This window comes from Oncorhynchus masou, unplaced genomic scaffold (genome assembly GCF_036934945.1).
Source record: "Oncorhynchus masou masou isolate Uvic2021 unplaced genomic scaffold, UVic_Omas_1.1 unplaced_scaffold_5983, whole genome shotgun sequence".
Classification (NCBI taxonomy): domain Eukaryota; kingdom Metazoa; phylum Chordata; class Actinopteri; order Salmoniformes; family Salmonidae; genus Oncorhynchus; species Oncorhynchus masou.
In genome coordinates, this window is record NW_027012407.1 from 1 (window position 1) to 18,687 (window position 18,687).

Genomic DNA, 18,687 nt, shown 5'->3' on the forward strand with positions numbered 1-18,687 from the left:
CCTTCTATAATATTAATTATGACTGCTTGATTTGTTTTGAAACCAATGCTGTTGTTCACAGAGTACAACCTACTGTAGACCTGGGATAACTAGTTGAAACTCTGCTTTGTGGAAAGTTACTTTTTCCAGGGGGAACAAATAGTTCCTTTGGAGGTGACTACAACTATTTGAATACAGATCCTCAAACATGGCAAAAAAATGTTTTTTAACTATTCGAATACACATCTGAGAAAGAGATTACTTTGATTCAAGAGTCCCTATGGCTCAAGTCCTGTTCCCCGCGCTCAAGTCTGAGTCACTGAGTTTACATTAAGTCAAAATAAAAGTCCTTTATTCAGTCAGATGTAGAGACAAGAGGAATTTAGTCAATACATTATTTGCTTTGCCTTTCTTTCTGTGCCACCAAATGTTTGCATGTAGGCTACTGGTAATGTTACCAGGGCCATGTTCAGTTAGAAAAACATTCTCAAACGTTGCAAAATAGAAATTCCATGAATAGAGCCAATGTTATTCCTTATTCAACATGTCAGAGGCATGTTTGTTCTACATAGCATATTTCTATCTGAACATTCCAAAACCTTGCGTCCCTGCTGAAGGGCTAGAATCTAGCTACAGGTGGGGGCCAATCGACTACAGGCGGGGGCCATTCGACTACAGGCGGGGGCCATTCGACTACAGGCGGGGGCCATTCGACTACAGGCGGGGGCCATTCGACTACAGGCGGGGGCCATTCGACTACAGGCGGGGCCATTCGACTACAGGCGGGGGCCATTCGACTACAGGCGGGGCCATTCGACTACAGGCGGGGGCCATTCGACTACAGGCGGGGGCCATTCGACTACAGGCGGGGGCCATTCGACTACAGGCGGGGGCCATTCGACTACAGGCGGGGGCCATTCGACTACAGGCGGGGGCCATTCGACTACAGGCGGGGGCCATTCGACTACAGGCGGGGGCCATTCGACTACAGGCGGGGCCATACTAGATGAGGGCCAGACGAGATGAGGGACTGACCTTGATGAGCATGAACCTCTGCATGGGCTCGTACCACTGTAGCAGGACTATCCCAGACTGCAGCGCTCCACACAGGTACTTATGGCCCGTATAGGGGTTCCTCACTGTGAGAGGAGAGATATGAAAGACAAAAGGACAAGGTTGGACAACGTAGGACAAGGGATAGGAGAGATAACAGCATGGCTTCTCTCACTGTTAAGACGGGGAGTTTCTTATCTAGTCTAAACTGACCACAGGCAACAAGAACAAGTGGTTGAGGGGGTACAGCTGCTCTAGGACCTAGACAGTGGTTGAGGGGGTACAGCTGCTCTAGGAACTAGACAGTGGTTGAGGGGGTACAGCTGCTCTAGGAACTAGACAGTGGTTGAGGGGGTACAGCTGCTCTAGGACCTAGACAGTGGCTGAGGGGGTACAGCTGCTCTAGGACCTAGACAGTGGCTGAGGGGGTACAGCTGCTCTAGGACCTAGACAGTGGCTGAGGGTACAGCTGCTCTAGGACCTAGACAGTGGCTGAGGGTACAGCTGCTCTAGGACCTAGACAGTGGTTGAGGGGTACAGCTGCTCTAGGAACTAGACAGTGGCTGAGGGGTACAGCTGCTCTAGGAACTAGACAGTGGTTGAGGGGTACAGCTGCTCTAGGACCTAGACAGTGGTTGAGGGTACAGCTGCTCTAGGACCTAGACAGTGGTTGAGGGGGTACAGCTGCTCTAGGAACTAGACAGTGGTTGAGGGGTACAGCTGCTCTAGGAACTAGACAGTGGCTGAGGGTACAGCTGCTCTAGGAACTAGACAGTGGCTGAGGGGTACAGCTGCTCTAGGAACTAGACAGTGGTTGAGGGGTACAGCTGCTCTAGGAACTAGACAGTGGTTGAGGGGGTACAGCTGCTCTCGGACCTAGACAGTGGCTGAGGGTACACAGCTGATCTAGGAACTAGACAGTAGTTGAGGGGTACAGCTGCTCTAGGACCTAGACAGTGGTTGAGGGGGTACAGCTGCTCTAGGAACTAGACAGTGGTTGAGGGGGTACAGCTGCTCTAGGAACTAGACAGTGGCTGAGGGGGTACAGCTGCTCTAGGAACTAGACAGTGGCTGAGGGGGTACAGCTGCTCTAGGAACTAGACAGTGGTTGAGGAGGTACAGCTGCTCTCGGACCTAGACAGTGGTTGAGGGGGTACAGCTGCTCTAGGAACTAGACAGTGGTTGAGGGGGTAAGGCTGCTCTCGTATAGTAAACGTACCAATGCAGCACTTGTGACAGCCCTTTGTGTCCGGGATCTTGGTGGTCAAGGCAAACCTCCTGCAGAGAGAGAACAGCCAGTCAGGATCAACACACAGTCATATAGTGATTGGAGAGTGGTGTAGAAATAGAACGACTAGACCGGGAACATCCCCCCCAGACCACTGCAGTTTGACTAGAGGCTCATGATCGTATTATTATTTCTATCATTTTAGTGGTGATCTGTAAGGTGAAGAGAATAGGTCCCTCTCTCTCACCGGGGATCCAATAGAATAGGTCCCTTCCTCTCACCGGGTATCCAATAGAATAGGTCCCTCCCTCTCACCAGGGAACCAATAGAATAGGCCCCCCTCTCTCACCGGGGATCCAATAGGTCCCTCTCTCTCACCGGGGAACCAATAGAATAGGTCCCTCTCTCTCACCGGGTATCCAATAGAATAGGTCCCTCTCTCTCACCGGGTATCCAATAGAATAGGTCCCTCTCTCTCACCGGGTATCCAATAGAATAGGTCCCTCTCTCTCACCGGGTATCCAATAGAATAGGTCCCTCTCTCTCACCGGGTATCCAATAGAATAGGTCCCTCTCTCTTTTCGGGGAACCAATAGAAAAGGTCACTCTCTCTCACCGGGGAACCAATAGAATAGGTCCCTCTCTCTCACCGGGGAACCAATAGAATAGGTCCCTCTCTCTCACCAGGGAACCAATAGAATAGGTCCCTCCCTCTCACCATGGATCCAATAGAATAGGTCCCTCCCTCTCACCAAGGATCCAATAGAATAGGTCCCTCTCTCTTACCGGGGAACCAATAGAATAGGTCCCTCTCTCTTACTGGGGAACCAATAGAATAGGTCCCTCTCTCTCACCAGGGATCCAATAGAATAGGTCCCTCCCTCTCACCATGGATCCAATAGAATAGGTCCCCCTCTCTCACCGGGGATCCAATACAATAGGTCCCTCTCTCTCACCGGGGAACCAATAGAATAGGCCCCCCTCTCACCGGGGAACCAATAGAATAGGTCCCTCTCTCTTTTCGGGGAACCAATAGAAAAGGTCACTCTCTCTCACCGGGGAACCAATAGAATAGGTCCCTCTCTCTCACCGGGGAACCAATAGAATAGGTCTCTCTCTCTCTCACCGGAGATCCAATAGGTCTCTCTCTCTCACCGGGGATCCAATAGAATAGGTCCCTCTCTCTCACCGGGGAACCAATAGAATAGGTCCCTCTCTCTCACCAGGGAACCAATAGAATAGGTCCCTCCCTCTCACCGGGGAACCAATTAAAACAAGTGAGTCAGAGGATGTAGTGTGTGCGTGTCTCACCTAGGTAAGATCTTGTCTGGGAAGCGGTGTGTCTGGAACTGAGAGGCGAGGCCAGGTTTCTTCAGCTGCTCAAACAGCCCAATCAGGTTGTGAGAGTACAGCTGGAAGGTCTTTCCTGTGATCACATATGAAACAATTTAGCATCACATTATAAGACTAACACTTATAAGTCCCAAATGGAACCCTATTCCCTATATAGCGCACTACTTTAGACCAAATGGCACCCTATTCCCTATATAGTGCACTACTTTAGACCAAATGGAACCCTGTTCCGTATATAGTGCACTACTTAGGCCCAAATGGCACCCTATTCCCTATATAGTGCACTACTTTAGACCAAATGGAACCCTATTCCCTATATGGTGCACTACTTAGGCCCAAATGGCACCCTATTCCCTACAGGGCTCTGGTCAGAAGTAGTGCACTATATGATAAATAATGTGTCCTTTCTGGGGGTCACAGTCACGGTGTCCTTTCTGGGGGTCACAGACACTGTGTCCTTTCTGGGGGTCACAGACACGGTGTCCTTTCTGGGGGTCACAGACACGGTGTCCTTTCTGGGGGTCACAGACACTGTGTCCTTTCTGGGGGTCACAGACACTGTGTCCTTTCTAGAGGGGGTCACAGACCACGGTGTCCTTTCTGGGGGTCACAGACACTGTGTCCTTTCTGGGGTCACAGACACGGTGTCCTTTCTGGGGTGACACGGTGTGGGGTCACAGACACGGTGTCCTTTCTGGGGTCACAGACACGGTGTCCTTTCTGGGGGTCACAGACACGGTGTCCTTTCTGGGGGTCACAGACACGGTGTCCTTTCTGGGGGTCACAGACACGGTGTCCTTTCTGGGGGGGTCACAGACACGGTGTCCTTTCTGGGGGTCACAGACACGGTGTCCTTTCTGGGGGTCACAGACACGGTGTCCTTTCTGGGGGTCACAGACACGGTGTCCTTTCTGGGGGTCACAGACACAGTGTCCTTTCTGGGGGTCACAGACACGGTGTCCTTTCTGGGGGTCACAGACACGGTGTCCTTTCTGGGGGTCACAGACACAGTGTCCTTTCTGGGGTCACAGACACTGTGTCCTTTCTGGGGGTCACAGACACGGTGTCCTTTCTGGGGGTCACAGACACGGTGTCCTTTCTGGGGGTCACAGACACTGTGTCCTTTCTGGGGGTCACAGACACGGTGTCCTTTCTGGGGTCACAGACACGGTGTCCTTTCTGGGGGTCACAGACACGGTGTCCTTTCTGGGCTCACAGTCATCTCACTGCGTTTTACGACATCCCGTTATAGTGGAACGAACCAAAGACAACACTGAGATATATCCTCTTTCCATCCTTCGATCTATGGCAGACGCATGCTATTTACAAGTGTAGATGTATACATCACCAACAGAAAATTAGTTTTAAGGAGCCAGCGTGAAATTATATGCACTTTTAATCTTAATATAAAGTGCTAGGACGGGTGCTAGCTTGGTGTTTCGATAGGGGTAAAGAGTTACAACATTTTGCAACTTTCCCAAAATATCCAGGTTTCCTGAAATCCGAGTTGGAAGATTCCTGACTTCCTGTTTATCCCATTCTAATTCCAGGAATCTCCTAACTAGGATTTCTGGAAAACATGGAATTTTGGAGAAATGTACATATTTTTTGGTTATTTTTCTTTGTAATTTTTTTACACCATTTTTTTGTGACATCCAATTGCTAGTTATGCTCTTGTCGTCGCTGCAACTCCCCAACAGTCTTGGGAGAGAGAGAGAGAGAGAGAGAGAGAGAGGGGCGAAGGTCGAGACATGCGTCCTCCGAAAGATAAACTTGCTGCTTCTTAACACACAACTCATTTAACCCGGGAAGTCGTTGTGGCAATGTGAAGGTGGAAACACCGTTTGACTGAAGACCGGAAGTCAGCTTGCAGATGCCTGGCTTTCCACAAGGAGTTGCTAGAGCGTGATGAGCCAAGGAAAACCCCGCCGGTCAAACCCTCCCCTAACCCGGACGGTGGGATCGAACCCCAGGCTGTAGTGGCGCCTCAGCACTGCGATGCCTCAGAATGTCGCCACTCAGGAGGCCAGAATTTTTAGAAACTTGATGTAATCTTGCAACTCTAGTTATGGGTAAAATACAATACAGGGTTGTAAATGTGACAATGATGATGATTACCTTCTGATGAAGCCGGGTTAATAGAATACCAAAATCAAGCCAGACCAGAGAAGAGAGCAGAGGAGGAGGTGAGAAAGGAGGGACAGAGTCCAAGAGGAAGAGAGGACAAGAAATCAGAGATTACATTTACTCTGAGCCGAGGCATAGCCTACTTTACAAACTTTATGGTAGGATACACACAACAGTACAATTAAGTTTACCTAGTAGTAATTTACAATAAGAAAGAAACGCTTACTTTCACTTTCTTACAACAGAGCGGCGTGTAGAGAAATTCAACAGGGGTTAAAACACAGATATAACACACATGGTACAGAGTAGAGGCCTTCACGGGCCCATAAAATAAATTAACCTGGGGCTTTCCCTCCAGACCCAATATGCATAATTACTATAAATGTTTTATATAGAAACCCCATTCCCAACGGACAACGAGGCCCGTTCCAGTATAGACCTGGTCGGATGTGAGAGAGATTTGTGAGGGAAGCAGCAGAAAAGCCAATTTTTTTTAGGCTACTTTATTTACCGGAGCTGATAAAGTGAGATGGGAGGAAGTAGAAAGGGGTGAGGCTGGGGTCGTGCTGTGAGATGGGAGGAAGTAGAAAGTGGTGAGGCTGGGGCCGTGCTGTGGGATGGGAGGAAGTAGAAAGTGGTGAGGCTGGGGCCGTGCTGTGGGATGGGAGGAAGTAGAAAGTGATGAGGCTGGGGTCGTGCTGTGAGATGGGAGGAAGTAGAAAGTGGTGAGGCTGGGGTCGTGCTGTGAGATGGGAGGAAGTAGAAAGTGGTGAGGCTGGGGTCGTGCTGTGAGATGGGAGGAAGTAGAAAGTGGTGAGGCTGGGGTGGTGCTGTGAAGGATGGGAGGAAGTAGAAAGTGGTGAGGCTGGGGTCGTGCTGTGGGATGGGAGGAAGTAGAAAGTGGTGAGGCTGGGGTCGTGCTGTGAGATGGGAGGAAGTAGAAAGTGGTGAGGCTGGGGTCGTGCTGTGAGATGGGAGGAAGTAGAAAGTGGTGAGGCTGAGGTCGTGCTGTGAGATGGGAGGAAGTAGAAAGTGGTGAGGCTGGGGTCGTGCTGTGAGATGGGAGGAAGTAGAAAGTGGTGAGGCTGGGGTCGTGCTGTGAGATGGGAGGAAGTAGAAAGTGGTGAGGCTGGGGTCGTGCTGTGAGATGGGAGGAAGTAGAAAGTGGTGAGGCTGGGGTCGTGCTGTGAGATGGGAGGAAGTAGAAAGTGGTGAGGCTGGGGTCGTGCTGTGAGATGGGAGGAAGTAGAAAGTGGTGAGGCTGGGGTCGTGCTGTGAGATGGGGAGGAAGTAGAAAGTGGTGAGGCTGGGTCGTGCTGTGAGATGGGAGGAAGTAGAAAGTGGTGAGGCTGGGGTCGTGCTGTGGGATGGGAGGAAGTAGAAAGTGGTGAGGCTGGGGTCGTGCTGTGAGATGGGAGGAAGTAGAAAGTGGTGAGGCTGGGGTCGTGCTGTGAGATGGGAGGAAGTAGAAAGTGGTGAGGCTGGGGTCGTGCTGTGAGATGGGAGGAAGTAGAAAGTGGTGAGGCTGGGGTCGTGCTGAGATGGGAGGAAGTAGAAAGTGGTGAGGCTGGGGTCGTGCTGTGGGATGGGAGGAAGTAGAAAGTGGTGAGGCTGGGGTCGTGCTGTGTGTTTAAGCTACCGTGAGTGTGAGCAAGTGACACGAGGAACAGGGGAGGGAGGAAGAGACAGCAACAGAGCCGACTTACGCTACAGCTTCCATAGCTAGGTTATTTATCATGCAATATGATTACGTAGTACCTGTCTTGCCTGGATCAAACTGGGAGAAGCTAGTTAAGCTAACTAGCTAGCTAGGCTAATTGAGGTTGCATGTACTTTCTGGTCCGACACAGTTACAAACAAACAACGACTCCATTCAGAATATAAAGTAGCAGTCTACCTGTTGGCTCTTGGTCATTCTAGCCTAACTTTTAATTCCATAATTTTCATTCCATCTTCCATTGATTAGATATCTCCTAACTTTTGCCCCACACGGAGGCTCTATGACTGTAGTCTGACTTGTGATTGACCAAGAAAACGTTACACGTGCCACTCTCGTGAAACGCAAGAGTTAGCGGCATAAATTACACATACCCATGAGAAACAGATCCGATCCAGACCAGTGATATTATTTTACAATTCTGTATCCGGATCTGCTCGGGTCTCGGGTACAGGTGGATGCGTGAAGACCTCTACTACAGATGAGCTATATAGAGTTGAAGCCGGAAGTTTACATACACCTTAGCCAAATACATTTAAACTCTGATTTTCACAATTCCTGACATTTAATCCTAGTAAAGATTCCCTGTCTCAGGTCAGTTAGGATCACCACTTTATTTGAAGAATGTGGAATGTCAGAATAATAGTAGAAAGAATTATTTATTTCAGCTTTAAATTTATTTAATCACATTCCCAGTGGGTCAGAAGTTTACATACACTAAATTAGTATTTGTTAGCATTGCCTTTAAACTGCTTAACTTGGGTCAAACATTTTGGGTAGCCTTCCACAAGCTTCCCACAATAAGTTGGGTGAATATTGGCCCATTCCCCTGACAGAGCTGGTGTAACTGAGTCAGGTTTGTTGGCCTCCTTGCTCTTTTCTTCAATTCTGCCCACAAATTTTCTATAGGATTGAGGTCAGGGCTTTGTGATGGCCACTCCAATACCTTGGCTTTGTTGCTGTTGTCCTGAAGCCATTTCACCACAACTTTGAAAGTATGCTTGGGATCATTGTCCATTTGGAAGACCCATTTGCAACCAAGCTTTAACTTCCTGACTGATGTCTTGAGATGCTGCTTCAATATATCCACATAATTTTCCTCTTCCCTCATGATGCCATCTATTTTGTGAAGTACACCAGTCCCTCCTGAAGCAAAGCACCCCACAACATGATACTGCCACCCCGTGCTTCACGGTTGGAATGTTGTTCTGCTGGCTTGCAAGCCTCCCCCTTTTCGATCGAAACATAACTATGGTCATTATGGCCAAACAGTTCTATTTTTGTTTCATCAGACCAGAGGACATTTCTGCAAAAAGTATGATCTTTGTCCCCATGTGCAGTTGCAAACTGTAGTCTGGGATTTTTTATGGCGGTTTTGGAGCAGTGGCTTCTTCCTTGCTGGTGGCCTTTCAAGTTACATCGATATAGAACTCGTTTTACTGTGGATATAGATACTTTTGTACCCGTTTCCTCCAGCATCTTCACAAGGTCCTTTGCTGTTGTTCTGGGATTGATTTGCACTATTCGCACCAAAGAATACGTTCATCTCTAGAGACAAGAACGTGTCTCCTTCCTGAGCGGTATGACGGCTCCGTGGTCCCATGGTGTTTATACTTAAGTACTATTGTTTGTACAGATGAACGTGGTGTCTTCAAGAGTTTGGGAATTGCTCCCAAGGATGAACCAGACTCGCGGAGGTCTACAATTTGTTTTCTGCGGTCTTGGCTGATTTCTTTTGATTTTCCCATGATGTCAAGCAAAGAGGCACTGAGTTTGAAAGTAGGCCTTGAAATACATCCACAGGTACATCTCCAATTGACTCAAATTATGTCAAATGATTTGAGTAAATGTAATGTAAATGTAAATGTAAATGTAAATAGCCTATCAGAAGCTTCTAAAGCCATGACATCATTTTCTGGAATTTTCCAAGCCGTTTAAAGGCACAGTCAACGTAGTGTATGTAAACTTCTGACCCACTGGAATTGTGATATAATTCACTGTAAGTTAAATAATCTGTCTGTAAACAATTGTTGGAAAAAAGACTTGTGTCATGCACAAATTAGATGTCCTAACCGACTTGCCCAAACTAAAGTTTTGCTAACAAGAAATTTGTGGAGTGGTTGAAAAACGAGTTTTAATGACTCCAACCTAAGTGTATGTAAACTTCCGACATCAACTGTACATTGGGACATGCATAAACTAACTACAATGAGTCTTTCTCAGAGAATGTGGTTCAACTCTACTTTCAGGTCTTGCACGATATATACACAAGAGTATGTGGACACCCCTTTAAATTAGTGGATTCGGCCATTTCAGCCACAATCGTTGCTGACAGATGTATAAAATCGAGCACACAGCCATGCAATCTCCACAGACAAACATTGGCAGTAGAATGGCTCAGTGACATTCCTTTCCAACAGGTCAGTTAATCAAATGTCTGCCCTGCTAGAGCTCCCCCGGTCAACTGTAAGTGCTGTTATTGTGAAGTGGAAACGTCTAGGAGCAACAACGGCTCAGCCGCAAAGTGGTAGGCCACACAAGCTCTCAGAACGGGACCGCCGAATGCTGAAGCGTGTCCTCGGTTGCAACACTCACTGCCGGGTTCCAAACTGCCTCTGGAAGCAACGTCAGCACAAGAACTGTTCGTCAGGAGCTTCATGAAATGGGTTTCCATGGCCGAGCAGCCGCACACAAGCCTAAGATCACCATGTGCAATGCCAAGCTTCGGCTGGAATCGTGTAAAGCTCGCCGCCATTTGGACTCTTAAGCAGTGGAAACGCGTTCTCTGGAGTGATGTATCACGCCTCACCACCTGGCAGTCCAACGAATGAATCTGGGTTTGGCGGGTGTCAGGAGAATGGTACCTGGCCCAATGCAGTGCCAACTGTCAAGTTTGGTGGGGGAAGAATTAACGGTCTGTATCTGTCCTGTTTTCCAAGGTTTGGGCAAGGTTTCGGCAAGGCCCCTTAGTTCCAGTGAAGGGAAATCTTAATGCTCCAGTATACAATGACATTCTAGATGAATCTGTACATCCAACTTTCTAGCAACAGTTTGGGGAAGGCCCTTTCCTGTTTCAGCATGACAATGTCCCCGTGCACAAAGCGAGGTCCATACAGAAATGGTTTGTTGAGATCGGTGTGGAGGAACTTAACTGGCCTGCACAGAGCCCTGACCTCAACCCCATCGAACATCCTTTGGGATGAATAGGAACCTGGCCTAATCTCCCAAACATCAGTGTCCGACCTCACTAATGCTCTTGCGGCTGAATGGAAGCAAGTCCCCGCAGCAATGTTCCAACATCTAGTGGAAAGCCTTCCCAGAAGAGTGGAGGCTGTTATAGCAGCAATGTTCCAACATCTAGTGGAAAGCCTTCCCAGAAGAGTGGAGGCTGTTATAGCAGCAATGTTCCAACATCTAGTGGAAAGCCTTCCTAGAAGAGTGGAGGCTGTTATAGCAGCAATGTTCAACATCTAGTGGAAAGCCTTCCCAGAAGAGTGGAGGCTGTTATAGCAGCAATGTTCCAACATCTAGTGGAAAGCCTTCCCAGAAGAGTGGAGGCTGTTATAGCAGCAATGTTCCAACATCTAGTGGAAAGCCTTCCCAGACAAGTGGAGGCTGTTTTAGCAGCAAAGGGTGGGGGGGGACCAACTCCATATTATAATGGCCACGATTTCTGAATGAGATGTTAAGACGAGTAGGTGTCCACATACTTTTGGTCATGAGGTGTATCATCGGCCCAAACTATCTACATTTCTACTGCAACCAGGATTCTTCACAACCACAGGTCAATGTAAAAAACGCCATATTTATTCCACACAGCAGTAGGCCATAAAACACAGGACTCACAATAATATGCAGTCAAGCACTTCTTTAGATTACTTGTTGGTTATTACTGCATTGTCGGAACTAGAAGCACAAGCATTTCGCTACACTCGCATTAACATCTGCTAACCATGTGTATGTGACAAATAAATTAGATTTGATTTGATTTCTTATAAAGGGTTTTTTAATCCAAAAGCTTCTAACCTTCCTGCTACTTCTGCGTCTATAGATAGCTATGAGGTGATTGTATTTACGGTATGGTGTGTAGATGCCAGGTAATGGCATTGTTCCTGTGGAATAGTTATGAGGTAATGGTATTTCCAGTCAGATAACAACAAAACTAAGCTGCAGGTTATCATGGCACCATCTCCAGCAGCTGGCTGTGATTGATACCGGCCTTTCAAGACTGCAGGTTGTTGTTGATACCTGTATCTGTCCTACCGACTCACCTGACAGAGACAGCAGGTTGTTGTTGATACCCGTATCTGTCCTACTGACTCACCTGACAGAGACAGCAGGTTGTTGTTGATACCTGTATCTGTCCTACTGACTCACCTGACAGAGACAGCAGGTTGTTGTTGATACCTGTATCTGTCCTACTGACTCACCTGACAGAGACAGCAGGTTGTTGTTGATACCCGTATCTGTCCTACTGACTCACCTGACAGAGACAGCAGGTTGTTGTTGATACCCGTATCTGTCCTACTGACTCACCTGACAGAGACAGCAGGTTGTTGTTGATACCCGTATCTGTCCTACTGACTCACCTGACAGAGAGAGCAGGTTGTTGTTGATACCCGTATCTGTCCTACTGACTCACCTGACAGAGACAGCAGGTTGTTGTTGATACCCGTATCTGTCCTACTGACTCACCTGACAGAGACAACAGGTTGTTGTTGATACCTGTATCTGTCCTACTGACTCACCTGACAGAGACAGCAGGTTGTTGTTGATACCCGTATCTGTCCTACTGACTCACCTGACAGAGACAGCAGGTTGTTGTTGATACCCGTATCTGCCCTACTGACTCACCTGACAGAGACAGCAGGTTGTTGTTGATACCCGTATCTGCCCTACTGACTCACCTGACAGAGACAGCAGGTTGTTGTTGATACCCGTATCTGTCCTACTGACTCACCTGACAGAGACAGCAGGTTGTTGTTGATACCCGTATCTGTCCTACTGACTCACCTGACAGAGACAGCAGGTTGTTGTTGATACCCGTATCTGCCCTACTGACTCACCTGACAGAGACATCAGGTTGTTGTTGATGATGTAGAGCCAGGTACACTTCCTGGGGAACAGCTAGAAGGCGAACATAACACAACAAAGGACAGATTCAGATCTACAGTAACTAAGAGGTTAAAAATGAGTGGAGCCATGTTTATAGCTATATTGATTAAGGATGGGGCATCTTTCGCTTTCAAGACGATTTGTATCGAGCTCCCATACAATACAGCAATAACACGTTTTAGTTTGAAACGTAATTTACAAAACAGCTATGACCATAGCCAATGAATATACAGCAAAACTTCGTCTTTCACCTCCCATCTCCAAATCAAATGGTTTTGACAAGTTTTCAAGTGCCTCACCAAAAGTAAATCGCTGTCCTCGTTATGAAATTATCAACTTTTACCCTGTACAGTGGGGAGAACAAGTATTTGATACACTGCTGATTTTGCGGGCTTTCCTACCGACAAAGCATGTAGAGGTCTGTAATTTGTTATCAAATCGGTACACTTCAACGGTGAGAGACGGAATCTAAAACAAAAACCCAGAAAATCACATTGTAGGATTTTTAAGTAATTAATTTGCATTTTATTGCATGACATAAGTATTTGCTACATCAGAAAAGCAGAACTTAATATTTGGTACAGAGACCATACGTTTCCTGTAGTTCTTGACCAGGTTTGCATACACTGCAGCAGGGATTTTGGCCCAGTCCTCCATACAAACCTTCAGGTTTCCGGGCTGTCGCTGGGCAATACGGACTTTCAGCTCCCTCCAAAGATTTTCTATTGGGTGCAGGTCTGGAGACTGGCTAGGCCATTTCAGGACCTTGGGATGCTTCTTACGGAGCTTAGTTGCCCTGGCTGTGTGTTTCGGGTCGTTGTTATGCTGGAAGACCCATCTTCAATGCTCTTACTGAGGGATACATGGCCCCATCCATCCTCCCCTCAATACAGTGCAGTCATCCTGTCCCCTTTGCAGAAAAGCATCCCCAAAGAATGATGTTTCCACCTCCATGCTTCACGGTTGGGATGGTGTTCTTGGGGTTGTACTCATCCTTCTTCCTCCAAACACGGCGAGTGGAGTTCAGACCAAAAAGCCCTATTTTTGTCTCATCAGACCACATGACCTTCTCCCATTCCTCCTCTGGATCATCCAGATGGTCATTGGCAAACTTCAGACGGGCCTGGACATGCGCTGGCTTGAGCAGGGGGACCTTGTGTGTGCTACAGGATTTTAATCCATGACGGCGTAGTGTGTTACTAATGGTTTTCTTGGTGGTCCCAGCTCTCTTCAGGTCATTAACCAGGTAATGCCGTGTAGTTCTGGGCTGATCCCTCACCTTCCTCATGATCATTGATGCCCCACGAGGTGAGATCTTGCATGGAGCCCAAGACCGAGGGTGATTGACCTTTATCTTGAACTTCTTCCACTTTCTAATAATTGAGCCAACAGTTGTTGCCTTCTCACCAAGCTGCTTGCCTATTCTCCTGTAGCCCATTCCAGCCTTGTGCAGGTCTACAATTTTATCCCTGATGTCCTAACACAGCTCTCTGGTCTTGGCCATTGTGGAGAGGTTGGAGTCTGTTTGATTGAGTGTGTGGACAGGTGTCTTTTATACAGGTAACGAGTTCAAACAGGTGCAGTTAATACAGGTACTGAGTGGAGAACAGGAGGGCTTCTTAAATAAAAACTAACAGGTCTGTGAGAGCCAGAATTCTTACTGGTTGGTAGGTGATCAAATACTTATGTCATGCAATAAAATGCTAATTAATTACTTAAAAATCATACAATGTGATTTTCAGGATTTTTGTTTTAGATTCTGTCTCTCACAGTTGAAGTGTACCTATGATAAAAATTACAGACCTCTACATGCTTTGTAAGTAGGAAAACCTGCAAAATCGGCAGTGTATCAAATACTTGTTCTCCCCACTGTATATCTAAAAATGACCATAATTATTTACAGAGTATATAAAACATTAGGAACACCTGCTCTTTCCATGACAGACTGACCAGGTGAATCCAGGTGAAAGATATGATCCCTTATTTATGTCACTTGTTAAATCCACTTCTATCAGTGTAGATGAAGGGGATGAGACAGGTTAAATAATATTTTTTTTAAGCATTGTGACAATTGTGAATGTGTGCCATTTCAGAGGGTGAAGTGCCTTTTAACGGGTTACGGTAGTAGGTGCCATGCGCACCGGTCAAGAACTGCAACGCCGTGGTGGGAAAAGTACAACAGTTTCAAAAAAGATCCCTTAAAGATCCCTTAATAGAAATGACTCAAGTGAAAGTCACCCAGTAAAATACTACTTGAATAAAAGTCTCAAAGTATTTGGTTTTAAATGTACTTTAAGTATCAAAAGTAAATGGAATTGAGTATTAAAAATATAAACCATTTCAAATTCCTTATATTAAGCAAACCAGACGGTACAATTTTGTATATTTAAAAAATAATTATTGACAGATAGCCAGGGCACACCAACATAATTTCAGCGCCGCAAAGCTGGGGTACAGCGCGCCGTTTGATTTCGGCTACTGACTTCGCCCGGGGTTTTGTCAAGAGAGAACCCGAACCCGTGGGCAGTCTGGGTGAGAAGGAGTTCTCTGACTATCTGTTCAACAAGTCTCAGGAGATTGAGCCTCGCAACTGCAAGCAGCCGCCACGATTCGTAAGATTCATTTATCTGTATCGTCCGTCAGGCGATGATCAGTTCTATATCAGTAAAAATAAATGGAGCAGGAAGATGAAAAGTAATGAGAAACATTTTTAAATTGGAATTTCAGATGACTTCAAATGCTCACACACAGACTTTTCCCTAGCTAGCTAGCTACCAAACGAAATCTAGTTAGCTACCAAGCTAAAGCTCGCTAGCTGCTAAGCTAAAGCAAGCTACCAAGCTAAAGCTAGTTAGCTGCCGCAGAAGTTGCTAATAACATCTTTATCAAAAGATATTTGCAAACATTTTTAATCCTGCTCGTTCGATCCTGATCTTATTTCAAAATGCTCACACACAGACCTTTCCCCGATTCGGTCTAACAAATAATGCCTCATTACCAACGTGCTATTGTGAACACGTCGTTCGTGGCCGGTGTTTGCTTGTTTGCAGACTTTTATTTTTTTGCGTTACATGCAGTGAGCACACTGAAGGAGAGTTACGCGAAATGTATTTAATTTTTTTCTGAAGGTTTTTTTTTTTTTTTTTTTACCTTTATTTAACCAGGCAAGTCAGTTAAGAACAAATTCTTATTTTCAATGACGGCCTAGGAACAGTGGGTTAACTGCCTGTTCAGGGGCAGAACGACAGATTTGTACCATGTCAGCTCGGGGGTTTGAACTTGCAACCTTCCGGTTACTAGTCCAATGCTCTACCCACTAGGCTACCCTGCCGCCTAGTGGTGGGTCATATACGAGCTCAACGTTTTTAGTGAACCGGCGGTTTCAAAACATTTTCTGACCGACGCACGCTACATTTGGATCGGTTTTGGGAATACACTTGTATCTTAAACTTTAGGAATCGGGGACCCATGCGTGAATCGTTCCTTCCCTAATATTTCTTAGTGCTGTGCCTACCACCGCATTAAAGACTACAGACGATAATATGTGTTATCAGTTTGGTCCTATATGTTTATGTTTACAAGTTTTATTAGTGTCAAAACGGAAGTTATCCTCGACATGTGCAACCCATGTGTTTCCTACCTGTTCCATGGTGGCTTCATGCAGCTCATTCAGGTTGAGGGTATAGATCCCATCCTCTGTCCCAAATATAAGGTATTGGTCTGGAAAACAGTAGAAACATATTGAATTGTCTGTGACACATATTCACTCTCTCTAACACGTGTGTGTGTGTACAGTAGTTTGTGTGTACAGTAGTTTGTGTGTGTGTGTGTGTGTACAGTAGTTTGTGTGTGTGTGTGTGTGTGTGTATGTGTTACCTTTGGTATCTGGGTGTATCCACGACGTGGCACAGTTGATTTTCAGTGGACAGCCATCAAACACCTTGGAGAAACAGGCTCCCATCTAGAGTAGTGGATGACACAAATATCAACAAACTGGGGATCAGAGAGAGTTCACCACCCAAAGTTGGTCTGGAAAATGGTAACCACAGACGTCATTCTGACCAGAGACGACATTCTGACCAGAGACGACATTCTGACCAGAGACGACATTCTGACCAGAGACGACATTCTGACCAGACGACCAGCAACCAGAGACGACCAGCCGCACAGCAACCAGAGACGACCAGCAACCAGAGACGACCAGCCGCACGGCAACCAGAGACGACCAGCAACTAGAGACGACCAGCAACCAGAGACGACCAGCAACCAGAGACGACCAGCCGCACAGCAACCAGAGACGACCAGCAAGCAGAGACGACCAGCAAGCAGAGACGACCAGCAACCAGAGACGACCAGCAACCAGAGACGACCAGCCGCACAGCAACCAGAGACGACCAGCAAGCAGAGACGACCAGCAAGCAGAGGCGACCAGCAAGCAGAGGCGACCAGCAAGCAGAGACGACAGCAAGCAGAGGCGACCAGCAAGCAGAGACGACCAGCCGCACAGTTGGAGTCGGTTCAGTCGAACCACAGACTACATAGATTATCATATCAATACATCAGACATAGTTTAACCCATCCACCAGGAAGGAATGTGTTCTGCTGGGGGTACAATGGAGCTAAATAATAAAAGATCATCAAGGACAACAACCACCCGAGCCACTGCCTGTTCACCCCGCTATCATCCAGAAGGCGAGGTCAGTACAGGTACATCAAAGCAGGGACCGAGAGACTGAAAAACAGCTTCTATCTCGAGGCCATCAGACTGTTAAACAATCACCACTAACACAGAGAGGCTGCTGCCTACAGACAGACATGAAATCGTTGGACACTAAACAAATGGATTTTATACCATCTATGGCATCTCGTCTATGCCGGTCAGCCATCGCTCATACATATATTTATATTTACATATTCTTATTCCAACCCTTTACCTAGATTTGTGTGTATTAGGTAGTTGTTGTGGAATTGTTAGATATTACTACACTGATGGAACTAGAAGCACAAGCATTTCGCTACACTCTCAATAACATCTGCTAACCATGTGACCAATACCATCTGCTAACCACGTGTATGTGACAAATACCATCTGCTAACCATGTGACCAATACCATCTGTTAACCACGTGTATGTGACCAATACCGTCTGCTAACCACATGTATGTGACCAATACCATCTGCTAACCACGTGTATGTGACAAAATACAATTTGATCGAGGGATGACACAAAGTCTGTGTTCAAAATGGCACCCTATTCCCTATGTAGTGTTGTACTTCTTGGGCTCTGGTCAAAAGTAGTGCACTGATCAAGGGAATAGGGGTGCCCATTGGGGCACCTGAGAACTGGAATCCACGTGGGTCACTCACCAGGACTTTAGGAGTGGGGGCAGGCCGTTGATAGCTGGCTTCTGTAGGAGAAACAAATAAACCACACATCAGACCGGAGGACATACGAAGAAAACAACAACTATGGTTTGATCCGAGCTGGTTTGCCAAGCACCGTTTTTAAAATGTTCATCTGTTGACTTCAAGCAACCTTTTTTTGTTTTTAAGCAAGTTGTGATTAAAATCCATTGTGATTTAATTATGTCAATACAGCGGTTAGCTAGCGGAGGAAGTATTGAGTGTTGTGTCGGTACGCTTAGCTAGCTACCATAGCCTACATTGCATATGGAGTGAGACTGGTTCATGACATTTAATGTTTTTTTGTTGTCACTCCCGTTGGCTCCCCTAGGTAAGGGGCGCGTGCTCTTCGATTGAAGTTGTTGGCCACTGACGAGCATTGCGATACTACAAGTAGAATATGGGGCGGCAGGGTAGCCTAGTGGTTAGAGTGTTGGACTAGTAAACGAAAGGTTGTGAGTTCAAACCCCCGAGCTGACAAGGTACAAATCTGTCGTTCTGCCCTTGAACAGGCAGTTAACCCACTGTTCCCAGGCCGTCATTGAAAATAAGAATTTGTTCTTAACTGACCTGCCTGGTTAAATAAAGGAAAAAATTAAATATGTAGGTTCGGCTCTACCGGGTCGGCACGCAGTAGGGTACCACTTTTATTCTAGCAAGAGAGAAGCACCTGTCAGCAGTCAGATATTCGGTGTGTTTAATGCTTTATAAAC

General features: G+C 46.7%; 1 protein-coding gene across 1 annotated transcript; it reads right to left on the reverse strand.

Moving 5' to 3' along the window:
- Window positions 1–981: 981 nt before the first annotated feature.
- LOC135536346 (mitogen-activated protein kinase kinase kinase kinase 5-like) lies at window positions 982–17,951 on the reverse strand. Its single transcript, XM_064962696.1, has 7 exons — window positions 17,939–17,951; window positions 16,449–16,533; window positions 16,213–16,292; window positions 12,524–12,584; window positions 3,572–3,686; window positions 2,252–2,310; window positions 982–1,118 (listed from the first exon to the last, which is right to left on the reverse strand). The coding sequence occupies exons 2-7, from the start codon at window positions 16,531–16,533 to the stop codon at window positions 982–984; spliced, it is 537 nt and encodes a 178-aa protein (XP_064818768.1). The 5' UTR covers window positions 17,939–17,951.
- Window positions 17,952–18,687: the final 736 nt, after the last annotated feature.

Coding starts and splice junctions, on each gene's coding strand:
- LOC135536346 (XM_064962696.1), bottom strand. CDS start 16,533: ATGGGAGCCTGTTTCTCCAAGGTGTTTGATGGCTGTCCACTGAAAATC. Junction 12,585..16,212: donor ATGAAGCCACCATGGAACAG/GTAGGAAACACA, acceptor TTCGCCTTCTAG/CTGTTCCCCAGGAAGTGTAC. Junction 2,311..3,571: donor CCAGACAAGATCTTACCTAG/GTGAGACACGCA, acceptor CTCTCTCTGCAG/GAGGTTTGCCTTGACCACCA.